The sequence below is a fragment of the Pteropus alecto genome, unplaced genomic scaffold (genome assembly GCF_000325575.1).
Source record: "Pteropus alecto unplaced genomic scaffold, ASM32557v1 scaffold81, whole genome shotgun sequence".
NCBI lineage: Eukaryota > Metazoa > Chordata > Mammalia > Chiroptera > Pteropodidae > Pteropus > Pteropus alecto.
This window is the reverse complement of record NW_006433378.1, coordinates 4142325-4161859: the sequence shown is the minus strand read 5'-3', so window position 1 is coordinate 4161859 and position 19535 is coordinate 4142325. Positions and strand designations below refer to the sequence as shown.

At 39.0% G+C, this 19535-nt stretch overlaps 1 protein-coding gene across 6 annotated transcripts in view; it reads left to right on the top strand.

Moving 5' to 3' along the window:
• LOC102887821 (schwannomin-interacting protein 1) overlaps nt 1–19535 on the top strand; it is a 136869-nt gene that overhangs the window by 112602 nt on the left and 4732 nt on the right. For all 6 annotated transcript variants that reach the window (XM_025044220.1, XM_015586514.2, XM_015586513.2 and 3 more), the window contains exons 4-6: nt 14656–14773; nt 15726–15923; nt 16938–17061. In XM_025044220.1, coding sequence (XP_024899988.1) covers nt 14656–14773; nt 15726–15923; nt 16938–17061 — 440 coding nt within the window. The remainder of the gene's footprint in view (nt 1–14655; nt 14774–15725; nt 15924–16937; nt 17062–19535) is intronic.

Below are 19535 nucleotides of genomic sequence, written 5' to 3'. Positions count from 1 at the left end.
CTGGTCCTTGATAAGCTGTGTGCATTGCAGATGTCTTCTCCCAGGTTGTAACTTGTCTTTTCACTTCTTCAATGTGTCTTTGATGACCAGAAGTTCTTAATTTTAACATAGTTCATTTTTATCAAACTCTTCTTTTAGAGTCAATGCTTTTCTGTCTCTTAACATAAGAAATCTTCTATCCCAAGGTCCGAAGACATTAATTTAGATTTCTTACCAATAGTTGAAAGTGTCGATTTTTATAAAAAGACCTGTAATAAATCAGGAGTTGGTTTCTTGACATGGTATGAAGAGAAATCTAATTTCATTTTTTTCCATATACATAACTATTTTTTCTATCATAATTATTGAACAATCCCTTTTTTACTCACTAATCTGATGATTTCTGTAGATAGTAGACATTAATGGGAATACATTCCGTTTGGGTGATGAGTGTTTCTATCCCTGCACCAATACTGTACAGTCTATTTACTATAGCTTCCTAACGTCTAGATAGGCAAGTCCCTCTCCTTACTGTTTTTCTTAGGGAATATGCTCCCTGTTTTTGCTTTTTTATTCTTCTATATACATTTTAAATCATTTAATCAAGTTCAGCAAAATACTCTCAGGATTTTGACTGGAAATTGCATCGAATCTATGGGTCAATTCAGGAGAGAATTACATTTTCACAATACTAAATCTTCCTATCCATGAACATGGCCTGCCTCTCCTTAATTTAGATCTTATTGACTATTCTTAAAGTTTTATAATTTTCCATTTAGAAATAATGTACATGCTTTCTTGTATTTCCTTCTAGATACTTGATACTCTGGTTTTATCTTAAATTCTCTTTGATAATGCTTTCTCTTTGTTTGCTTCTGGTGAACAGAAATGCAACTAAGTTTGAATACTAGTCTTACTTTGTTACTAGCCAGTCACTTTGTTATTATCACTCCTATTATTTCTCTATTCTCCTGTTATTTCTAATAAAGTTGTCTGTTCATTCTATTGGATTTAAAAACAATATCATCTACAAAAAAATAGCAACTTTATCTACTTCTTCCCAATCCTCATGCCTCTGGTTTCTTGCTTTGTTTTAAGCCCTGGGTAGGTAAAGTACACTAATACTTTGAGTATTAAAAATGGTAGTAGTTGAAATCCTTAGCTTATTTCTCATTAAGCGGAATGCTTCTAATGTTCCCTATTTAAGATAATGTCAATTTTATGTTTTCTTTAATGTTTGCTTTTATGAAATTAATGATATTCCCTTCTATGTATAATTTATAAATAATTTTTACCATGAATAGGTATTTAACTTTATTACATGCTTTTTTCTGTATTTCTTGAGATGATTATATGATTTACTCTATTAATCTAATAATGAATTAATGAATCACTTTTATAGATCTTCAAAATATTAAATGATCCTTACATTCCTAGTATAAACCAAAATTAGTTGAGGGTATTTATTTTCAGACATTATTGGATTTTATTTATAATATTTCATTTAGGATTATTATATTTCTATTTACGAGTGACATGGGTCTGTTATATTCTTATAATATTTTCTCTGGTTTTAGTATCAGGGTTATGCTGGCTTAAAAATGAATTGGCTACTATTTCCTCTTTCATATTGTCTAAGAAAAGTCTGCGTGATATTGGAATGGTCTGTTTTTCTTCTGTATAAAATCATCTGGGTCTGGTGTTTACTTTGTGTGTTTGCTTTAACTGCTTCTATTTCTTAAACAGTTTTAAGATTATACACACTTTTTATTTCTTGTGTCAGTTCTGATGTTATATTTTTCTAAGAATTTGTCCATTTTGTTTAAGTTTTCAAATTTTTTGTCATAATATTTTCTCATTTCACTGAAGGTTTAAGCAATTTATCTTCAAGAGATCTCCCCTGACCACGTAATTAAATGACAAACGCCCAACTTACCTATCATTCTTTCTCCTCTTACCCTGCTCATTCTCTTAGCCCGATTGTTTTTCTTCATGGTCCTGTCACTACCAAACATTGCATTAATTTTATACATTTTTATATCTTTTTAAACTGTTCTTTGTTTTTCTCTAGCACTAAAATATAAATTCCAAGAAAGCAGGTCTGTTTTGTTCACCACCATAACTATTGCCTAAAATAGTGCCTACTACATAGTCACTAAATGTCTGTTGAATTAGTGAACTTAGGTAAACTTTCCTTTAGAATGGTCAGGTAAACACGACTCTTTCATTAGGGTACATTAAAAGTATCTAAATTTTTTTCCCTTTGGATTGTAAATTACCACAGAGAAGAACTCTCCAGCTCAGTCCTAAGGAGTTTTAAGCCTGGCTACCAGTGTTTTAAGACTTTGGCAAGGAAATGATCGAAGGTTCAGCATGCAGAATTTCACTTTATTCTCTTGTTTCAAAAAGTCCCTTCATTGCCCCTTCAGCTTTGCCTAAGTGTGCCCTAGCCAGAGCTCCTCTGATTCAGCCTCTCAAGATAATGAACTTCCTCATTCTTCTGTCTGCAGATGGGCAGGACAAATAGAGGATCTTAGATAGTCCTGTCAAGTGTCATATCAATCTTTCTTTGTATGCAGTCCTATGCCATTTCCCTGCCTTCAGATGTACCCAAGCATTGTCCAAGATTTCTACAGTATAAATGCACATGCTTCCTCAACCAGCCAGCCCTGCAGACATCTAGCAAATCGAGATCGTTTGGTCAAATATCTCTAATCCATCTGCATTTTATTTTCCAAAATCTTTCCAAACTCTTGTGTGCTGTTGTCTTCTTTTACATTTCTTTGTTCATGTTGGTTTATGCTTTCTTTCTTCCTTTAATATTATTTTAGTAGGATTTCAGAGAAGAGTAGATAACTACCTGTGTTCAGTATGTTATGTTTAAATACAAGTCTCATGAAAGTTTTTATTACTTTGAATAACAGAAATATCTCAAATAAAATCCTGTGCAGAAACCCTGTATGTAAAACAAAACAATCCTCCTCTGGTTTAGTAGGACCAAAGGAGAGGAACTGGGATACCCCTGCCCAGAAAATGCCTTTCCCATCATTTTCCTTCAGTGCCTCTCTACATCCTCCCCCTTCGATACCCCCCACCATACTTCCCCTTTGGGGCCCCTTTCCATCCCTCCCCTCCAAGCTCCCAGAGCCCACCTGAAACTCTTCTGGCAGAGCAATACTTGAAAATCACTAAGTCATCTATCCCCTTTGGAGACACAATTATCTAAACACATATGCATTTCACAGTAGCTCAGAACAAGCTACACTTGTTGACTTGCCATAAGGAAGATTATTTATATCCTGTTCTTTCAGATGTTTTTATCTGCACATGCTGGGATGAGATCATCTTCTGTGGGAACACGATGACTTTTTGGAAACCCTTAAGGATGATGATTAATCATGACACTTAATGTTTCTAAGAAATATTACTTTATCCCTGTAAGTTTAACGTCTGCAAAGACTGACTGTCATTTTCCCTCATCAGCAATAATGTAGGAGAAAAGCCCTAGGAAGTGTTCAGTTGCAATTGTGTCACTCGTATTCCCCATCTCTATTAGAATTAATTTTTTTCTAATGTATTATTGTCCTGAAATTCTTTGCGGAGTTAGAAATACCTTACCTCTTACTTACAAAAGTCCTTGAGAGATGTTAGAACTCTGAGGTCCCCAGTATGGTACTCCAGAATATACCAGGGCACATGTGTTGAGTTAATTAAATAATCAGAACAAGGTAAATCATATGAATGTACTTTTTTGGAAGAGCTCACTCTTCAGTTTTAAATGAGGGCTGAGGACTTAAAATTAATCAGCCAAGCAATGGATTCTGAAGTACGGAGCTTACTTTTAAGGCAGGGTCTCCCCAAGTAAGTGGAATCTTTGGCAAAATCATGGAGTTGTTTTTATGTATTTTAAAAGACGTGCATTTACCTGTAAAAATTAATTTCGTGCACATTACGTGAGAAATTTTGAAGTATCATGAAGGTCTTCTAAGAAGATGGATTTAAGCTACTCCTGTGAGTACAAGTCCTTCTCAGCTGTCCTGTGGGTTTCGGCCCCACTGAATTTTTCTAATTGGTGCTATCTCCTAAAGCACTTTTTAAAAGAGTGACAAGCTCTTAAATGTAAGCTAGGCTTACAATAATCCCATAAAGATATATCATGCCTAATACTGCAGCAAAAGAATTTTTAATATTGCTTCATAACTCAACTAATTAAATTTGACCTATGCTGAAAAGTGGCAAATATAGGAAGTGTCATTTTTTTCTTCAAAATTTGCTAATCCACACGTAATCAGCCTTTTCAATCTGAGACTAGATGATCTTTGTTATTTCTTTTCTATTTAAAAATGTTTCGGCAAAAAGCTTTTAAAAGCTTAAAAGGAAATGAGAAAAGTGAATTACCTATTTTGGAAATGAGGTTTATAAGAAATATTAGGTATACTCATATTCTTGAAAAATATTTCTTTTCTCTTATTACTACTATCATACTTTCCTATGAAATATTTTTATTGACCAAATTAATCTTGAATCAGCATTATATTTTGGATTCTGAGTTTATATAGCTAAGTATTCTTAAAGTAATGGAAACTGGTTTGGCTGCTATGAGAACACAAGACAGAATAGCCATTAGTGATACATCCAGGAAATCTTTCATTTTTCAAACATTACAACCTGGTCTGACATTGTGGAAAAAACTTTCTCTGGCTTCTCCATTCTCCTTTTACATTGCCCCAAGATAGATTTTATTTACATACAGATAAATATAAAGTAAGCAATGGGATGATATAACCTAGAATATTCTGTACTCTTCTCTCCAATATTGTGAATATTATGAAAAACAGAAATTCCCCAAGAGAGCTTTAAGCAGCTGCTTTGAATAATGATTATTGTTTATTTATCTCAACCATGCCAACCATCCCCAAATCAAAACCCATTTCTTTCTTGTTAAACTCTTCGTATTAGTAATTTCAAGGTACATGTCATGGCAAATGGTAGTTTACAAATTCTTTTTTTAATATTATTTGAAAAGTCATTGGGTAATCTACAGAAAACCTTTTTTTTTTTAATGTCCTCCTCCAAGGATTACCTATAGTATTCTAAAATATTATACAATTTTAAAGGTGAAGCAAGATTTAAAGTGGATCTTTTGAAGAGCAATAAGATTAAAATGGCAAAACAAATTAAATTATGTAAGCAGTTCTTTTCTTTCAGATATCTGAAAGAAAAGCAAATTGGTATTTGAGAAATTTTCTTTGTCTAATAAATAGCTTTGCTTTACAGTAATGCCAATGACCCCCATTTAATTAGGTGCAATTAATTTTGTGCAAGCGAAATTTGACATCTTGCTAGAGGCATAACCAGCTGTACCCTGTCTTATGAATTTTTTTTTTAATCACCAATGAGAATTCATTGTTGGAGCTATTGCAAAAGGGTGGATAGCAAGAAGAAAACGACCACAGGGCTGCATTTTGTATTTTAAAATGACTCCAGTGGACAGCTGAATGTTTAATTAAAAGAGATTCTAGGAATGATTTTTCATTGGTGCATCATTTTTGGCAAGTTATCATGACTTTATTACTGTGATTTGCACTCCCTTTGGACAGTGCTCACACACACATGTCTGGACACGCATAGCTCCTATAAAGGAAGACTAGACTCCTTTGAGAGTTTACAAAAGCATTTGCTGCTACTAGAAAACACTCTGACTTGGGGTGAGCCGTGTCACCTGAAGGTTTAACATGGTTCTTTTGTTCAATGTTATAAAATGTCCTGTGCCCTCAGATTATTCTCATTCAGATTATCACATGCATGAAAAACCCACAGAAGATATTTCGAAAAACACCTGCCAATTAAATGGTGATGACTGCTAATACTTAGAATTTTTATTTTAGTTATTAAAAGAGTCCGTTTAAGCTTATTTGGGTATGCACTTTTATCACATGTGTCTTTCGTGCATACAAAAAAAAAAGAAGTGAAACGTGTTGGTTAAGATAGCCCAAAACCCTTTTCACATTCCAAATCCAATACTCTGTTTAACCACTTTTCCTCAGAGTTGTCAGTCTTTGCTTTTCTCTACAGCGTCACCCTGTGTACCTTCAGGAGAGACTGTGCATCACCTTCTAAGCCACTGTCCTTATTCAGGAAGTTTTGATGCTGGAGCTTTGTTGTTCTTGTCAGAAGGCATGAACGGTCAACTACCAGAGCCAGCTTCTTCGTCAGTGATGCTTAGCTGGTGTGTTGGCCAACAGGGTTACAGTTCAGTGGAGCAGCCCTGCCACCAGCTGCCTGGGTGGCCAAGATTGTGAGGCACATCCCGATTTTAAAGATGGGAAAGTATGCATAACCACACTTCATAGAATCAATGCACTTCAGAGCTACTGCATTCTTTTTAATGACTGCGTAGACTTCAAATGACCACACAGATTAATCACGAAAGAGAATGTCTTTGAGATAAAGCTTACTATGGAACCAAGCCTGAATGACAGCCCCCAAATTTTTTAAAACATGAACATATAAAGTAGTGAAAGCAGTGATTCAGTGTTCAAGAGATTAAAAGAATTTGCCATTTTCTCAAAATCCAGTCCTACCCCTCAAAAACATACAGGCATTGACTCTCCATGACTGCCGTAATTTTACCCCAGCTACAAGAACGTTATCACAGGTCTGGAAGGGCTGCGGCAGCTGAAACTCATCCACAGGTCAAGCAGATACAAGTTTAATCTCCGTCCAGCTGAGTGTAATAAAAGGCAGGCTGGCTTTCAAAATACATACAGTTAAATGTATATCAGTCAGAGCCTATAATAGACTGCAGGTCCGAGGAGCAGACTTGGATTGACATGGGGCCAGGAAGAATGTCAGAGGTTAAATCAGAGTCCATCCACAAAAATGTAAACTTGTAAGAAAATGTTTTTCTTGCTGTCCTCCAAGAGGATCTCCCAGCACCCTGCCAAAAACAAAAGCCCAGCCTGACTCATAGGTGAGTCATGGTCCCTTGCATAGACACCCTTTGAGTCAGACACACAGCCATCCTCTTCCAGCTGTCGAACATTTAATCCTACTCACCTTTCCTCCAACACATAAGCGCTAATCAGCTCGCCCGTTTTCTCTCCTTTTCCTTTTTTAATTTCTGCTAAATGCCCACACATGGTAACTCAGAGGCACACAAAAGAGAAAAATTCAAAGTCAATTTAATTTCTTCCACCAAAAATTATCTAGGTGTATTTCTTACCACCTTTCTGTGTATATATCTCCACATTTTGGTTTACAAAGCTGAAATCATACTATCCCTACTGTTCTATAGCCGGGTTTTGTTTTGTTTTGTCTTTCCACTTAATGTATCGAGAACATTTACTCATGTTCATAACTGTTCTATCATATATATTTTTTCACTGGCTGCATAATGGCTATTCATAGATGTCATCAAAATAGACTTCATCTCTTGTAAGACATTAGAGTTGTTTTCAGTTTTTTTGTTTGTCTTAGTTTTGCTTTCTTTTTTCATCTTCTCTTTTTGCTTCCATTCATGAATTTTTTCTATCCTTAAAGTGCCCTGGCCTCTCAAGAAAGACTCTAATCTTAGAGTAAAATGCCAGTCTTGTGACCTTGTATAATTTAACCTCTGAGCCTTAGTTTTTTCATATGTAAAATGGAATTCATAATATTCTAGGTATATCTGAGGATTAGAGGTATATATAAAGTGCCTAGCATATAATAGGTTCTCAAAAATGGTAACTCTTTTTTACTTCAGAATGTAGATTGCTTAGAAATCATTAGGCTTTAGTGAAGATGAAAGTAGACCATATTTGGTGCCTAGGAGGGATGGCTGTTTTATTTCATAATTATTCCACTATCCGAAGAAGCCTCATTCTGGTTCTCAATGCATGCTAGAAGATAGTTCTGGTAAAAATACATTTTTTCCAACATTAAGATCTTGTAATTCCAAATTTAATTATACGTAAGTGGTCATCAGTGAAGGAACCAGACACTGATGCAGCATTCGGTGCGGCATCTGTGTGAGGAATGCAGGGATTTATAGTTCTCTAGAGAATAAGGACACAGGGGCTGATGCTTCACTAAAGGAAAGCTGGTGAGGGCCAGTTCCCCTTCTCCATTAGCTTTTTAATGTAGCGAGAAGATTCTATGGCCATGTGGTGTTGGATGCCTACCAGTCATCATGTGAACGTGTACAGATGGAAGGGTCCAGAACTAGCCTTAGGAAGGGGAGCCAAAAAAGACAGTATATGTAAGATTAGGAGAGGAAAACCCAGAGAGGGCCACTCACACTCCAGCCACCTTTGCAGCTGCCTTCCTTAGCTTCCGCCAAGGAAGCCAAGTGCCCGCGTCCTGTAAGATGCAGGGTCAGGACGGGCCATTGGGAGACAGAATGTTCCCCTTCCCCCAGTCCTCTCTTTAGCACATAGTTTGAAACCACCCTTAACTTCCCTGGGCACATAACCACTGGAGTGGCGGCTTTTTATCCCTCTCCTGCATTTACCTCCTCCACCCCCCGTTTACCGCGACTTCCTTTCTCCTGCACTTCCCTGCTCATCCACACTTCTTGGTTAGCACCTTACTTATTAATTAATGTCCAGTTAGTAAAAGTATTTCTATTCTCGTATATAAGATAGGGAATGTCTGCTAAGTGGTGTGTGTGTGTGTGTGTGTGTGTGTGTGTGTGTGTGCGCGCGCGTGCGTGTGCTATTCCGATAACCTATACGTTCCACATTTCTATTTGTACATTGCGATTTAATGATCTAAGCATTGGTACCTGTTAGAAGACCTGGTTTCTATTCTTGGTTCAACTACTACTATGCATCCACTTAATATAGGGGTCATGAAGTATGAAATACCTTCAAGGGCCACCAAGAAACATAAATGAGTAAAGTGGCCCAGATAAAAGGCAGTAGGTGGGACTGTAGAAAACTAGAAAGTGTGCTTCCTGGCCAAAGGAGACAGCAGAGATGTTATTGCCTGGTCATCAAATGAACGAATGGATGAATAGACATCTCTTTTCTCTCTAATATAGTTATAAAAATCATTTATAGGCCTTTTGTATGTGCGATGATATATGTTGGACCAGCAATATTCTCTCCTGTTATGTGAATACCACTCCTTTTAAAAAGTCAAATTATCATCCCATGCATCACATAGCCCCTAGCAAAGAGAGTTAACACAATCCCACTAAAGTAAAATAAGACATAGCAGTGTATTTTCACAATAACAAGTATTGGGAAGCAAAACCTTTGCCTCCTTTTTTTTTGAATAGACATCTCTTTTCTCTCTAATATAGTTATAAAAATCATTTATAGGCCTTTTGTATGTGCGATGATATATGTTGGACCAGCAATATTCTCTCCTGTTATGTGAATACCACTCCTTTTAAAAAGTCAAATTATCATCCCATGCATCACATAGCCCCTAGCAAATTAACTTAACACAATCCCACTAAAGTAAAATAAGAAATAGCAGTGTATTTTCACAATAGCAAGTATTGGGAAGCAAAACCTTTGCCTTTCCTTTTTTTTTTTTTTTTTTTACATACAAATAGGTGTTTCTGTAACACGCATAGTAAATGTCAATATGCAACATTCAGTAGGGAAAAGAAGAGGAAGGGGCAGGGTTTGGGGAGATGGGAAAAGTATTTTATAATTTATCATCCCACCTCAACACATTCCACAGAGACACCATCACACGTGGTACCACACATGTGGTACATCTAGAACTTATTCAAACCTCAGTTTTTCTCACATTCTTTCTTCACAACAAAGTCTTAGAAAAAGAAAATGTATTTACAGCTACCCTTGGTAATTACAACCCACATTTTATATTCCTTCCCTTTTGAAATTTTCATGAAACAAAAAAGGATATGGTTTAAAAAAAAAAAAGGTGATTATTCATTATATATAAAATCTTTGAATAATGCATCAAAGATCCATTAAATTAAATGGAAATAATATATTTTACAACTCATCCACAAACTAGTTAGGGATATTGAGTAATGAATGACACAGCAGGGCCTGTGGTTCTCGTAGTCACACTGATTGTGAACAGATAATGAGCAAGACATGTTTGAAATCCACAGGGATATGGGAAACTCCTTCTCACTCTGTTTCTTAAGGAAACCATACAATTACCTTGAAATTATAAGCAACTACATGAAGTATCTGTCCTTTAAAATTATTTTGTCACCACAGGCAGGATTTAATAAATCTAGTCCTAAAGTTAAGTGTAGTGTAGGGGAAGGGCCACTAGATTCCAAAACCAGAGGCCCCCTGTAGTCTCCTGCTGTGTGGCCTCGTTGCCACAATGATATGGTGTCATAAAAAACCACCTACATCAGTGGTATACAATGATCAGCACTTATTTCTGCTTAGGACCCTGTTTAAGTTGGCCGAGCAGTTCTGCTGACCAGAGCTGGGCTTGCGTGGGCGTACGCGTAGGTCTGAGGTCAGCTACAGGTTAATGAGGGACCTCTGCTGCTCTTGGCTGAGCTCTGTCATGTGTCCCCAGCTTTAGTTGGGAGAACTGCTGATCGAGCTCTGTGCTACAAAGTCACTCATCTGCCAGCAAGCTAACCTGGACTTGTTCTGAAGGCAGTGGCAGGGTTCCCTGAGGGGGAGACTTGGAACTGAAACCAAGCCACTTCCTCTGCATTCCGTTGGCCAAGACAAGTCAGGAGGCCAGCCCAGGGATAGGGAAGTAGGCCCCACCTCATGATGGAAAAGCTGCAAAGTCCTGTTACAGAGAAGCCAGATACCAGGAGGAGAAGAATTGGGACCATTTTTATAATGGGGCTGTCACAGGTCTGGGGTAAGTCATTTGGCTTCCCTGGGTAACCGTTACCTTGCCTGTAATTCATAGGTGGTTATTCAGCCCAAGGAGAAAATGTTAAGTAACGTACTTTCAAACGCAAAGTCAATGCACCATCTCAAGTGAAGTACAGGAGGGAAAACCAAAGAATTTTAAACATTTATATAAAGATGCTGGGCATCTAGGCTGTTACTGGGAGATTCCTATTTCTAAAATCAGAAAACCCTAAATGGTTCTGTGGTCCAGAGCTGGCCTCAGACCAGCCCAGTCCCGGGCACCACACCCAAGGCCCGATTCAGGATGGTTACTACTGCTCTGTTAGAAGTCACAGCAAACTTTAAGACCATCGCATTGTTTGCCTCAGGAGATAAACTGGTCTTGTCTTCGTATTTTGAAAAAGTGTTATCTTTATCCTGAATCATATTACTGTTTTTGAGATATCCTCTTAGTAGTTAAAAACTTTTCATCTCTGCCAGCCTCTCAGTTTTGTGCATATTTTAGTAATATCTCTGGTAACAGTAGTTAGAAGTCAGCACAAGTGTTTTCTGAGTAACAATCTCCCTCGCTGTAAATGTCAGGCAGATGTGGGTGCTGAACAGCCTCTCAACCAAATGCCTTCCTACCGTCACTCAGAAGGCCACTTTCGCTTACACTGAGATGTCCAGAAGACACTCAGTCTTTATCTCTTCATCCTTCTGAGCGTTCTCCATCCAGGACCCTTGGGGCTTCCTCTCAGCAGCTCTGGGCAGCAGTGTGATTTTTCACTGCTGCATGGTACACAAGGAAAAGAGTTTTTCGAGAGGACCAGGACGCAGACCTGTCAGAACTGAAATCCACAGGCAGGGCCCAGGTGTCAAGCAGCCTTTTGCAGGCAACCTGTGCTAAATGCCACTTGAAACATCAAGTAACCTTGACTTGGATACCTTAAATTACATCGCTAATTAACACGATAGGGATCACGTTTTGTTTTCACCTCAGACTCTGCTTGAGAGACGCAGACAAATTAGACCTCCAGCAGCCTGGATTTCACAAGACTGTGTAGCCTGGTTGTGAGTGAGGCCAGATGCACTGCAGTGTGGAGACTCCAGGTTGCCAGAGCGAGCCTCAGGACAGCCACGCCTCCTCAGGGCGGGAGGGAACCTGAGCAGGCCTTATCTAACTTGACCCTGTGACACAGAGGGCTTCGGCAGCACCAAGTGGCCCTGCTCACCCCACAGCCAGGTCTCTGCTTGGGAGCTGTGGTTGAGTTTCCCCAAAGCCTCAGTCTTCTTAAAACCCGCTTAAAGGCTAAAGGCAAACAAATCTTTTTTGAAACCCGAGTCCGTTTTAAGATGTCTTTACAAAAATCCCCCCTGAACCATTAGCTGTTATGTCATATAATTTCCTTTTCCTGAGAGTCACATTCTTGGTGATTACCGCTATAAGGAATTACAAGCCTCACCCTGTAAGAAGCTCTGTTCGGTTTCCCACGGTGATAATGTGGTACTAAGGCGATTTTCTGAATTTCTACCTGAGGTGTTCTTTCATTTCATTCTGACTATTAAATCCTCTCTCTCTTTTTCTTTCTCTTTGCCTTTCCTGGGTTAGAAACTCTGTATAGGATGATTGATTTAGGTCTGAGCTGATCGTGAGCACGAAGGTCAGTGTGGGGGCAGAACGACAGAATTTACAATCAAGCTGCCTTCAGAAGATATATCTTTGGATGTTTTAAACCTCATTTTGTAATGGTATCATGGGTTGTTTTATATTTTTATAATCTGTGCATCCAGCGGCTAAATAATTCTTTTCAAGACTTTAGCTATTTAGTAAGTAGAAAGTGCTTAGATTTGAATTGGGTTTAATTTAAAATATGTCTTTTTATTTAAAATATGCCTTTAAGATATGCCTGTTTTTAATTTATAATTTTATTTTTTATCATCTTCTAATCCATAGATGAGGTTAATTATTAATAATGGGTTGATACAGAGTTCTTCTTTTTTGACCAGCTACAGATAATAAATTTTAAAACTTAACTCGTATGGGATCAGAGAGTAACCTGAACATATTAGATTTCTCCAGGAAAACAATTCCAGTGGAAGAAACTTAAAAGGATACAGTTCCACTCAGTAAAAGTCCAGGCTGCCTAACAGAGTAAAGGCAGCTCAAGGATGCTTTCTCAGAGAGCTGAGTGTGTGTCAGGGACTTGCTCTGACCGGGCGAGGTATTCAAGTAAGTGACTTGGGAGGTTCCTTTACACAAATTCTGTGTTCCTTTGTCTAGGCTTTCAGAAAGTAGAGAAAGGAGGGTAATGAACATATTCAGAGCCCTATGCTAAGCCCTGGGCTAACCTTTTCATCCTTTCTACAAAACACTGAATTATTCACCCCGTTTTACAGATGAGGAAACTGAGGGCCTAGGCAAAAAAGTGAGGATTCAGAACCTGAGTCCACCTGAGTCCAAGCACCCTGAGCTGATTGCAGCAGACCTTCTGCACCAGCCCTGGGCCCAGCTCTCTGGGCCTGCACAGGAGGGCAGGAAGGGAACAGAACTGAGCCTACTGCGGGAAAGGCTGCATTTTCCCTACTTGGGGGAGAAGCAGGGACCTTTGGTAATTATAGATGTGAACAGTAGGTGTCAGTACATTCACAATGATGGTGCCTGTTAAATCACTAAATTTTCTTTTTCTGGGTTCTGTATCATTTTCAAAGAAGCGCTTTATATGAGTCATCTGAGCAATTTGTACAAAGCATTCTTTCCCATTAGAATAAAAAAAGTCAAATACAGATGTCAACTGTCAGAGGAGTTCTTTGCGTTCTCTCTGCGACATGAATGCCTGAGCAACTCAGCGTCAGCGGTCCTAAACCTGACTTAGACAAGCTTCATTGTGACCCCTGCTGCTTCTGGGCCTCCTCTGGCCTTTGCTCTCTCTCCTCTTACACAGAGATTGGGGATGCTAGAGATACTTAAGAAAATCACTTCTTTAAAAACCCTCCATCGCCAAATAGTGATACAATGTGTTCAACTTCAAAAGGTTAGGACAAAGAATTAGACCCACCATCTGGCCTACTGTATAACAGATATAGCCAGGTGACCCTCTGTGACCACATTTCCAGCAACATCACGCCCAGAGCTTCAGGATTGGCCGCAAACATAATGAGCTTCCCAGAACTCTCCACCTCGGAGGCTCTGTGTGCTTGAGGCATCTGTAGAACCTCGTTGTGTTCGAAGAGTGTGCCTTTCTGACTGGGTTTGAGGTTTGCTTAAGTTTCTTTAGGGTGAACCTGTGCTGCATTTTTTTCTTAATGACACAAATGAGCTCCCTCCGTTGGCTTTTAGCAATTGCCTTGGGTAAAATTTTCCTCCTGGCCATATTCTGTCTGTTTGGGGAAAGGGGGAGTCTTCAAGGTTCTTTGGCCCTGGGATGCCGGCTCTAGTGAGCTTCCTTGGATTGTCCTCGTGGGACAGGACACTAGATGAGACCATGCAACTATATTTGGCCGAGGACTCCATTTATCTTCGTCGACAAGAATGTAAACTCTATGACTCGACACATTTTTATTGAGCACCAACTATGTGTTTGATATTGTGCCGGGTGCTATAATAGGTGGCCTTAAATTATTTTTAACTTAACATGAAATTAGTATGGGGAAAAAAAACCAATATAATAATAAAAGTTATTTATCATTTATCAAGTTATAAGGTTATTAAGTTACCATGATTATCCTCTAGTATAAGTTGTCATTTATGAGTTAAGAATCGTGTTGGCCACTCACTTCTCCATGTGAAGAACACATAAAACTACTTTTTATTAGCAAAACCAGACAATTCTATTGGTTGTGAATAGATAACAAATAGCTGAGTGGAATTAGTGCCCCGTTTGTTTCTGCCCAGCCTGCAGAGTGGGATGAACCTGCAGATATGCTTTGTCAACGACAGCGGCAGTGACAAGGACAGCGATGCCGATGACAGTAAGACTGAAACCAGCTTGGACACGCCCTTGTCGCCCATGGTGAGTCCAGAAGCTGCCACCGAAGCTCGGTGCGTGTGCTCTACTGGTCGTTGAGCCTCTTTTCTGCTGTTTATCGGGAACGAACATTGGACAGATTTAAAAAGAGAAAAAGTCTCTTTGCCTTTCTTGACATGGCATGGTCCTAACATGTAACAGTGACCGAAAGAGCAAAACTGTGATACAGCAAGGATACATGAGCTCTGCGAACGTTAGTGACTGCCTTCATGTTAAACCGTAAGAGAAATTACCTGTACCTTAAAAAATTCTAAAGGAAAATGTGCTAAATACCAATCCTTCCCCCCTGGGTTTAGAAATATGGGCACAGACCAGCAGTAGGACACATTTTAAAAGACAGGATGGAGGGCAGGGCAGGGCGGGAAGGCTGGTGCACGGAGGTGTCGCTCAGAGAACCGGCAAGATGGCATGTGTAGCGCATTCCTTACCCATTCCTTGCACACGTATTATAAAAGATGGCTCACCGATCTTGGGTGTTTGTTGCTGGAATTCTTTCCACTCCGTGAGATCTATGTATCGCCTTTCTCACCAACCATCAGGTTTTCTTACCAAGGAAACCGTGTCGATCATTGGGCACCTGAGATCCTGTCCACTGCAGAGAGCAACGGGCCGCCTCAGCTTTAGGTTAAATATGTTGCTTGTCTGGTCACTTTGGGATAGGCTTTGAAACTAAGAATCAAAGAAATATCTCCAGTCCATCATAAATAGATTCTATTATTTATTTATGCTACTCTTTATGCTAAAGTCCTAGTATATTATTAACACTGAAGAAATAAACTGCCCTTTTAAACGTTGCTTGAGATTGGTACAGATCGAATCGAGCGGCGAGTTGAGTTGCTGGAGGGAGCTCCGGGAGAGGCCTCAGGGACCACAGTGTCCCCTCTTCAAGATGGTGCCCACCATGGAAAGCTCAGGGCTGCTCTTTTTCCCTTCGCAGAGCAAACAGAGTTCTTCCTATTCTGATAGAGACACTACTGAAGAAGAATCCGAATCCCTAGATGACATGGATTTTCTCACAAGGCAAAAGAAATTACAAGCTGAAGCCAAAATGGCCCTTGCCATGGCCAAACCAATGGCCAAAATGCAAGTAGAAGTGGAAAAACAGAACAGAAAAAAGTCTCCCGTCGCTGATCTCGTAAGCAGCAAACGCTGAAGCGCAAGCGAGTGTTTGGTGACTGCAAATGGTTGACGCTGTCCCTGTCCTTTACCAGAATTATGCAAACTTGGGTTTCTCCGAGGCAGTTTGTAAAAAGTACTGCCATTGAGAAATATTTACGTTTGTTTCTTTTCCCTTTCTACTGTATCACTGAAAGATACATAAGCAACAGATGACACAGAAGTAAACTTTTCTCTTGATTGCTATCTACTATGTTTTTTAGGGGTGATATTAGCTGTCATGAGGATATTTAAATTCCTTTAAAGCAATCTCAGTTTAAGAACCTAGTAGTAGTGGCATACTCACTATGGCTACAGCTCTCATTCAACAAACACAATATACCACAGTGGATAAGAGCCCTGCACTTTGGATTTTAAGTCTAATTCCGCCACTGACCTGCTGTGGTCTTCAGGTTCATCTTAAATCACCAGTTCCTAGCAAGTGCTTGCTAGAAAGTTCCATGCCTTTGGCTTGCAACATCTGTTTTCTAGAATACAATGTAGTAGTTACAAGTCATTTATTATACAAGTTTCAGTTTTCTCTTCAATGAAACGAGAATAATAACAACACCTATGTCAGAGCACAGTTGTGAGAATTGAGTGAACAAAACATTCAAAGCACATAGCACAATGCTTCTAGCATGGTATAAATTAGTAGCTGATGTTGTTAATTGTATCCGTGTCGTTGCTATTACTTGAGCTCCCCAGTAATTCATCTCTGGATGTGATAATTGACTCACGGTTGTCATAGTATGTGCTAAGAACCAATCCGAAAACTTTTGAGTAGTGTAGCATTTTGTTGCTAGTGGTGTTTTAGAAAATGTGGTGTGTGGGGCCTCACATTGGGAAAGTTAGACTGGGAAAGCTTTTAAGCCCAGAACTTGAAGTGAAGCGGGTGAACGAGGTTGGGTTTTTGAGGAGGAAACTGGATCTTATGTTCAGTGTACTTGTTGCTCTGTTCACACCTCCATTTCTTCCCGCTTTGTATCCTCAGCTGCCACACATGCCTCATATAAGTGAATGCTTGATGAAAAGAAGTTTAAAGCCCACTGACCTGAGAGACATGACTATTGGGCAGCTACAAGTGATAGTCAATGATCTCCATTCCCAGATAGAAAGTAAGTGTAAGATGTGCTTGAAAACAGAGTATTAAATGTAAAATGTAATGGGATAGTAACACTTCTTTGATTCGGTTCCTTCTTACACATTTCACTGGATTCCTACTGTGTGCTTGCAAGGAAAGGAAGAGAATCACAGGGCGTGTGCTCGCTTTCACGCTCTCTGTCTGTCTGTCTGTCTGTCTCTCTCTCTCACATTACTTTGAAATATTCAGAACGTTTAAGAATTTCTCAAGATTTGCAGAGATTATAGGTCCTTTTTATTCATCTTAAATCACCAGCTCCTAGCAAGTGCCTGGCATGCCTTTGGCTTGCAACAGCTGTTTCTAGAACACAAGTTAGTAGTTACTAGTCATTTATTATACAATTATACCCACAACTTCACTTGTACATATATTCAGTTTAGGTCATCAAATCGAATTCAGTTTATTTCGTGGCATTCCGTGTGGTGAACGTATAAATGACCCATCTGTGAAAATTACAGAGTGACAAAATATGGGCCTATCTTCCCCAGAATAACTGAAGTGTGCAGAGGGGTAGTGAGTGAGCGGTGATACTCGAGCCGATTGGTTGCACAAGAGAAGGGGAGTCGCTTGGCCCGATGCAAGACAGAACATGCTCACTCGGGCCGTGTGGTTCAGCCAGATGGACTCACAGGTTCTCAGGAACATATGATTCAATAAAATCCTGTGGACTTACAGATAAAACCACCTAAGAGACCTGCCAACCAAACGCATTCAAACAAACCAACCATAAAAAACATTTAGGAACCAAGTGGGGAAACTTGAACACTGACTGAATGTTTTATTAAAGATTTATTTGTTTCTTCAGGTACAATAAAGGTGTTGTGGCTATGTTATTTTTTTGAAGAGCCCTGTCTTTAGAGATATACACTGAAGCACTGACAGATGAAATAATATGATGTCTGGCATTTGCTTTAAAATAATCCAGGGGGAGAAGGGGAGATAAGAGGAATCGAGACTGGCCATGAGTTGATAATTATTGAAGCTAATTAAATGCATTCTTAAACTATTCTCTTAGCTTTTGTATCAGTTTGAAATTTTCCATAATAAAAAGTTAAAAACTTCATATAAAAAAATCTTTCTATACACTGTGCAGGCACTGATCTAGGTACTAGTCCTAAAAACAAGCCCAAGAGCACATTAGAAAAACTAGAAATTGGACATATACAGTGTCAAGTTAATACATTTAGTATTGTTTTACAGTCAAGAGAGTTTAACATTTTAATTAAGAAACCATAGATTCACAGGATTTTTTTTTTAATTCTACTACATTTTAATTTTAGTTGAGAATAAATTATTAGGAATGTTATTCTTTCAAGTGATATTTTACCACTGAAACATCTTCCTTAGACTTTTAAATGATAAAATTGCCATCTCGTCCTTTTCAGGGGTAGATGAAGTTTTAGACTTATTTGTATGATTTTTTTTCTTCCTTTTTAAAGTTGGAAACTAGTCTGAACTAAAGGCAGACAAATACATCATGTGAGGTCGGGATCTCCAAAAACATTTCCAAGGGGGACCTCAGTGAATACCCACTTCCTTTCTTTGGTTTCCGGGCCCAGAGCTCTTGCTAAATTAATGCTCTCTCCCTTGTGTCCATGTGTCCAGACCTAGAAGCTTTAATTCTTAGCTGAACTGAGGGGGAAAAGTAAGAGAGAGGCACAGAAGCCAAATCGACACAAACCCCTGACTTCAAGAGGATTAAAAATGTTTTTATCTATTTTATTCCCAGTAGAAATCTTAAGGAATAGTTTCCTTGGCACCCGTTGTCCAGAGACTTCAGGGGTTATTTCTTCAGGTCTTATACATCTGGCTTTCCAATATCTTTAGCTAATACTTTTTCCTAGAACAGCCTGCTCATAGGGCTGCTCCTTCCGTGGGCCACGAAAAGCATTTGAGCATCCCTGGGGCACTGTCCTCGCCGGCTGAGCATCCGCTGTAACGCTGTCAGGTGCAGCGGGCCGACCTCACCCCCACCCCCCACTGACCCTTGGGGTCGGGGGAGCACCCTGAAGATGAACAGTGGAGAGCTTAATAAACTCTAGAGATTTTTTTGTTCACGTTTCTTTGAAACTAAACCCCAGTCATTCTAACAGGCTATTTTCCTGATAGTTAACATTTTTTTTCCTCATTTTAATGTGAATGTATTTGGAAATACTTGTACTTTACTCCTTTTCTTTCAACACTCCTGTAATGATGCACACTAGTCATGTTCTCCAACTGATGGCTTCTCCTGAGCTTATGAGAAGCTAATGTAAGAATTCTAAATTTTAACAAAATGTCCTCTTATGTTAAACTTGTATATATGTATGTGTGTGTGTGTGTGTGTGTGTGTGTGTGTGTGTGTATATATACATATATATATATATAATGTATATGTGTGTATGTAGTTATCTATGGTATATGTTTAATGGTCCATAAATAGTTCCTCATTCTGACTGGGATGCAATC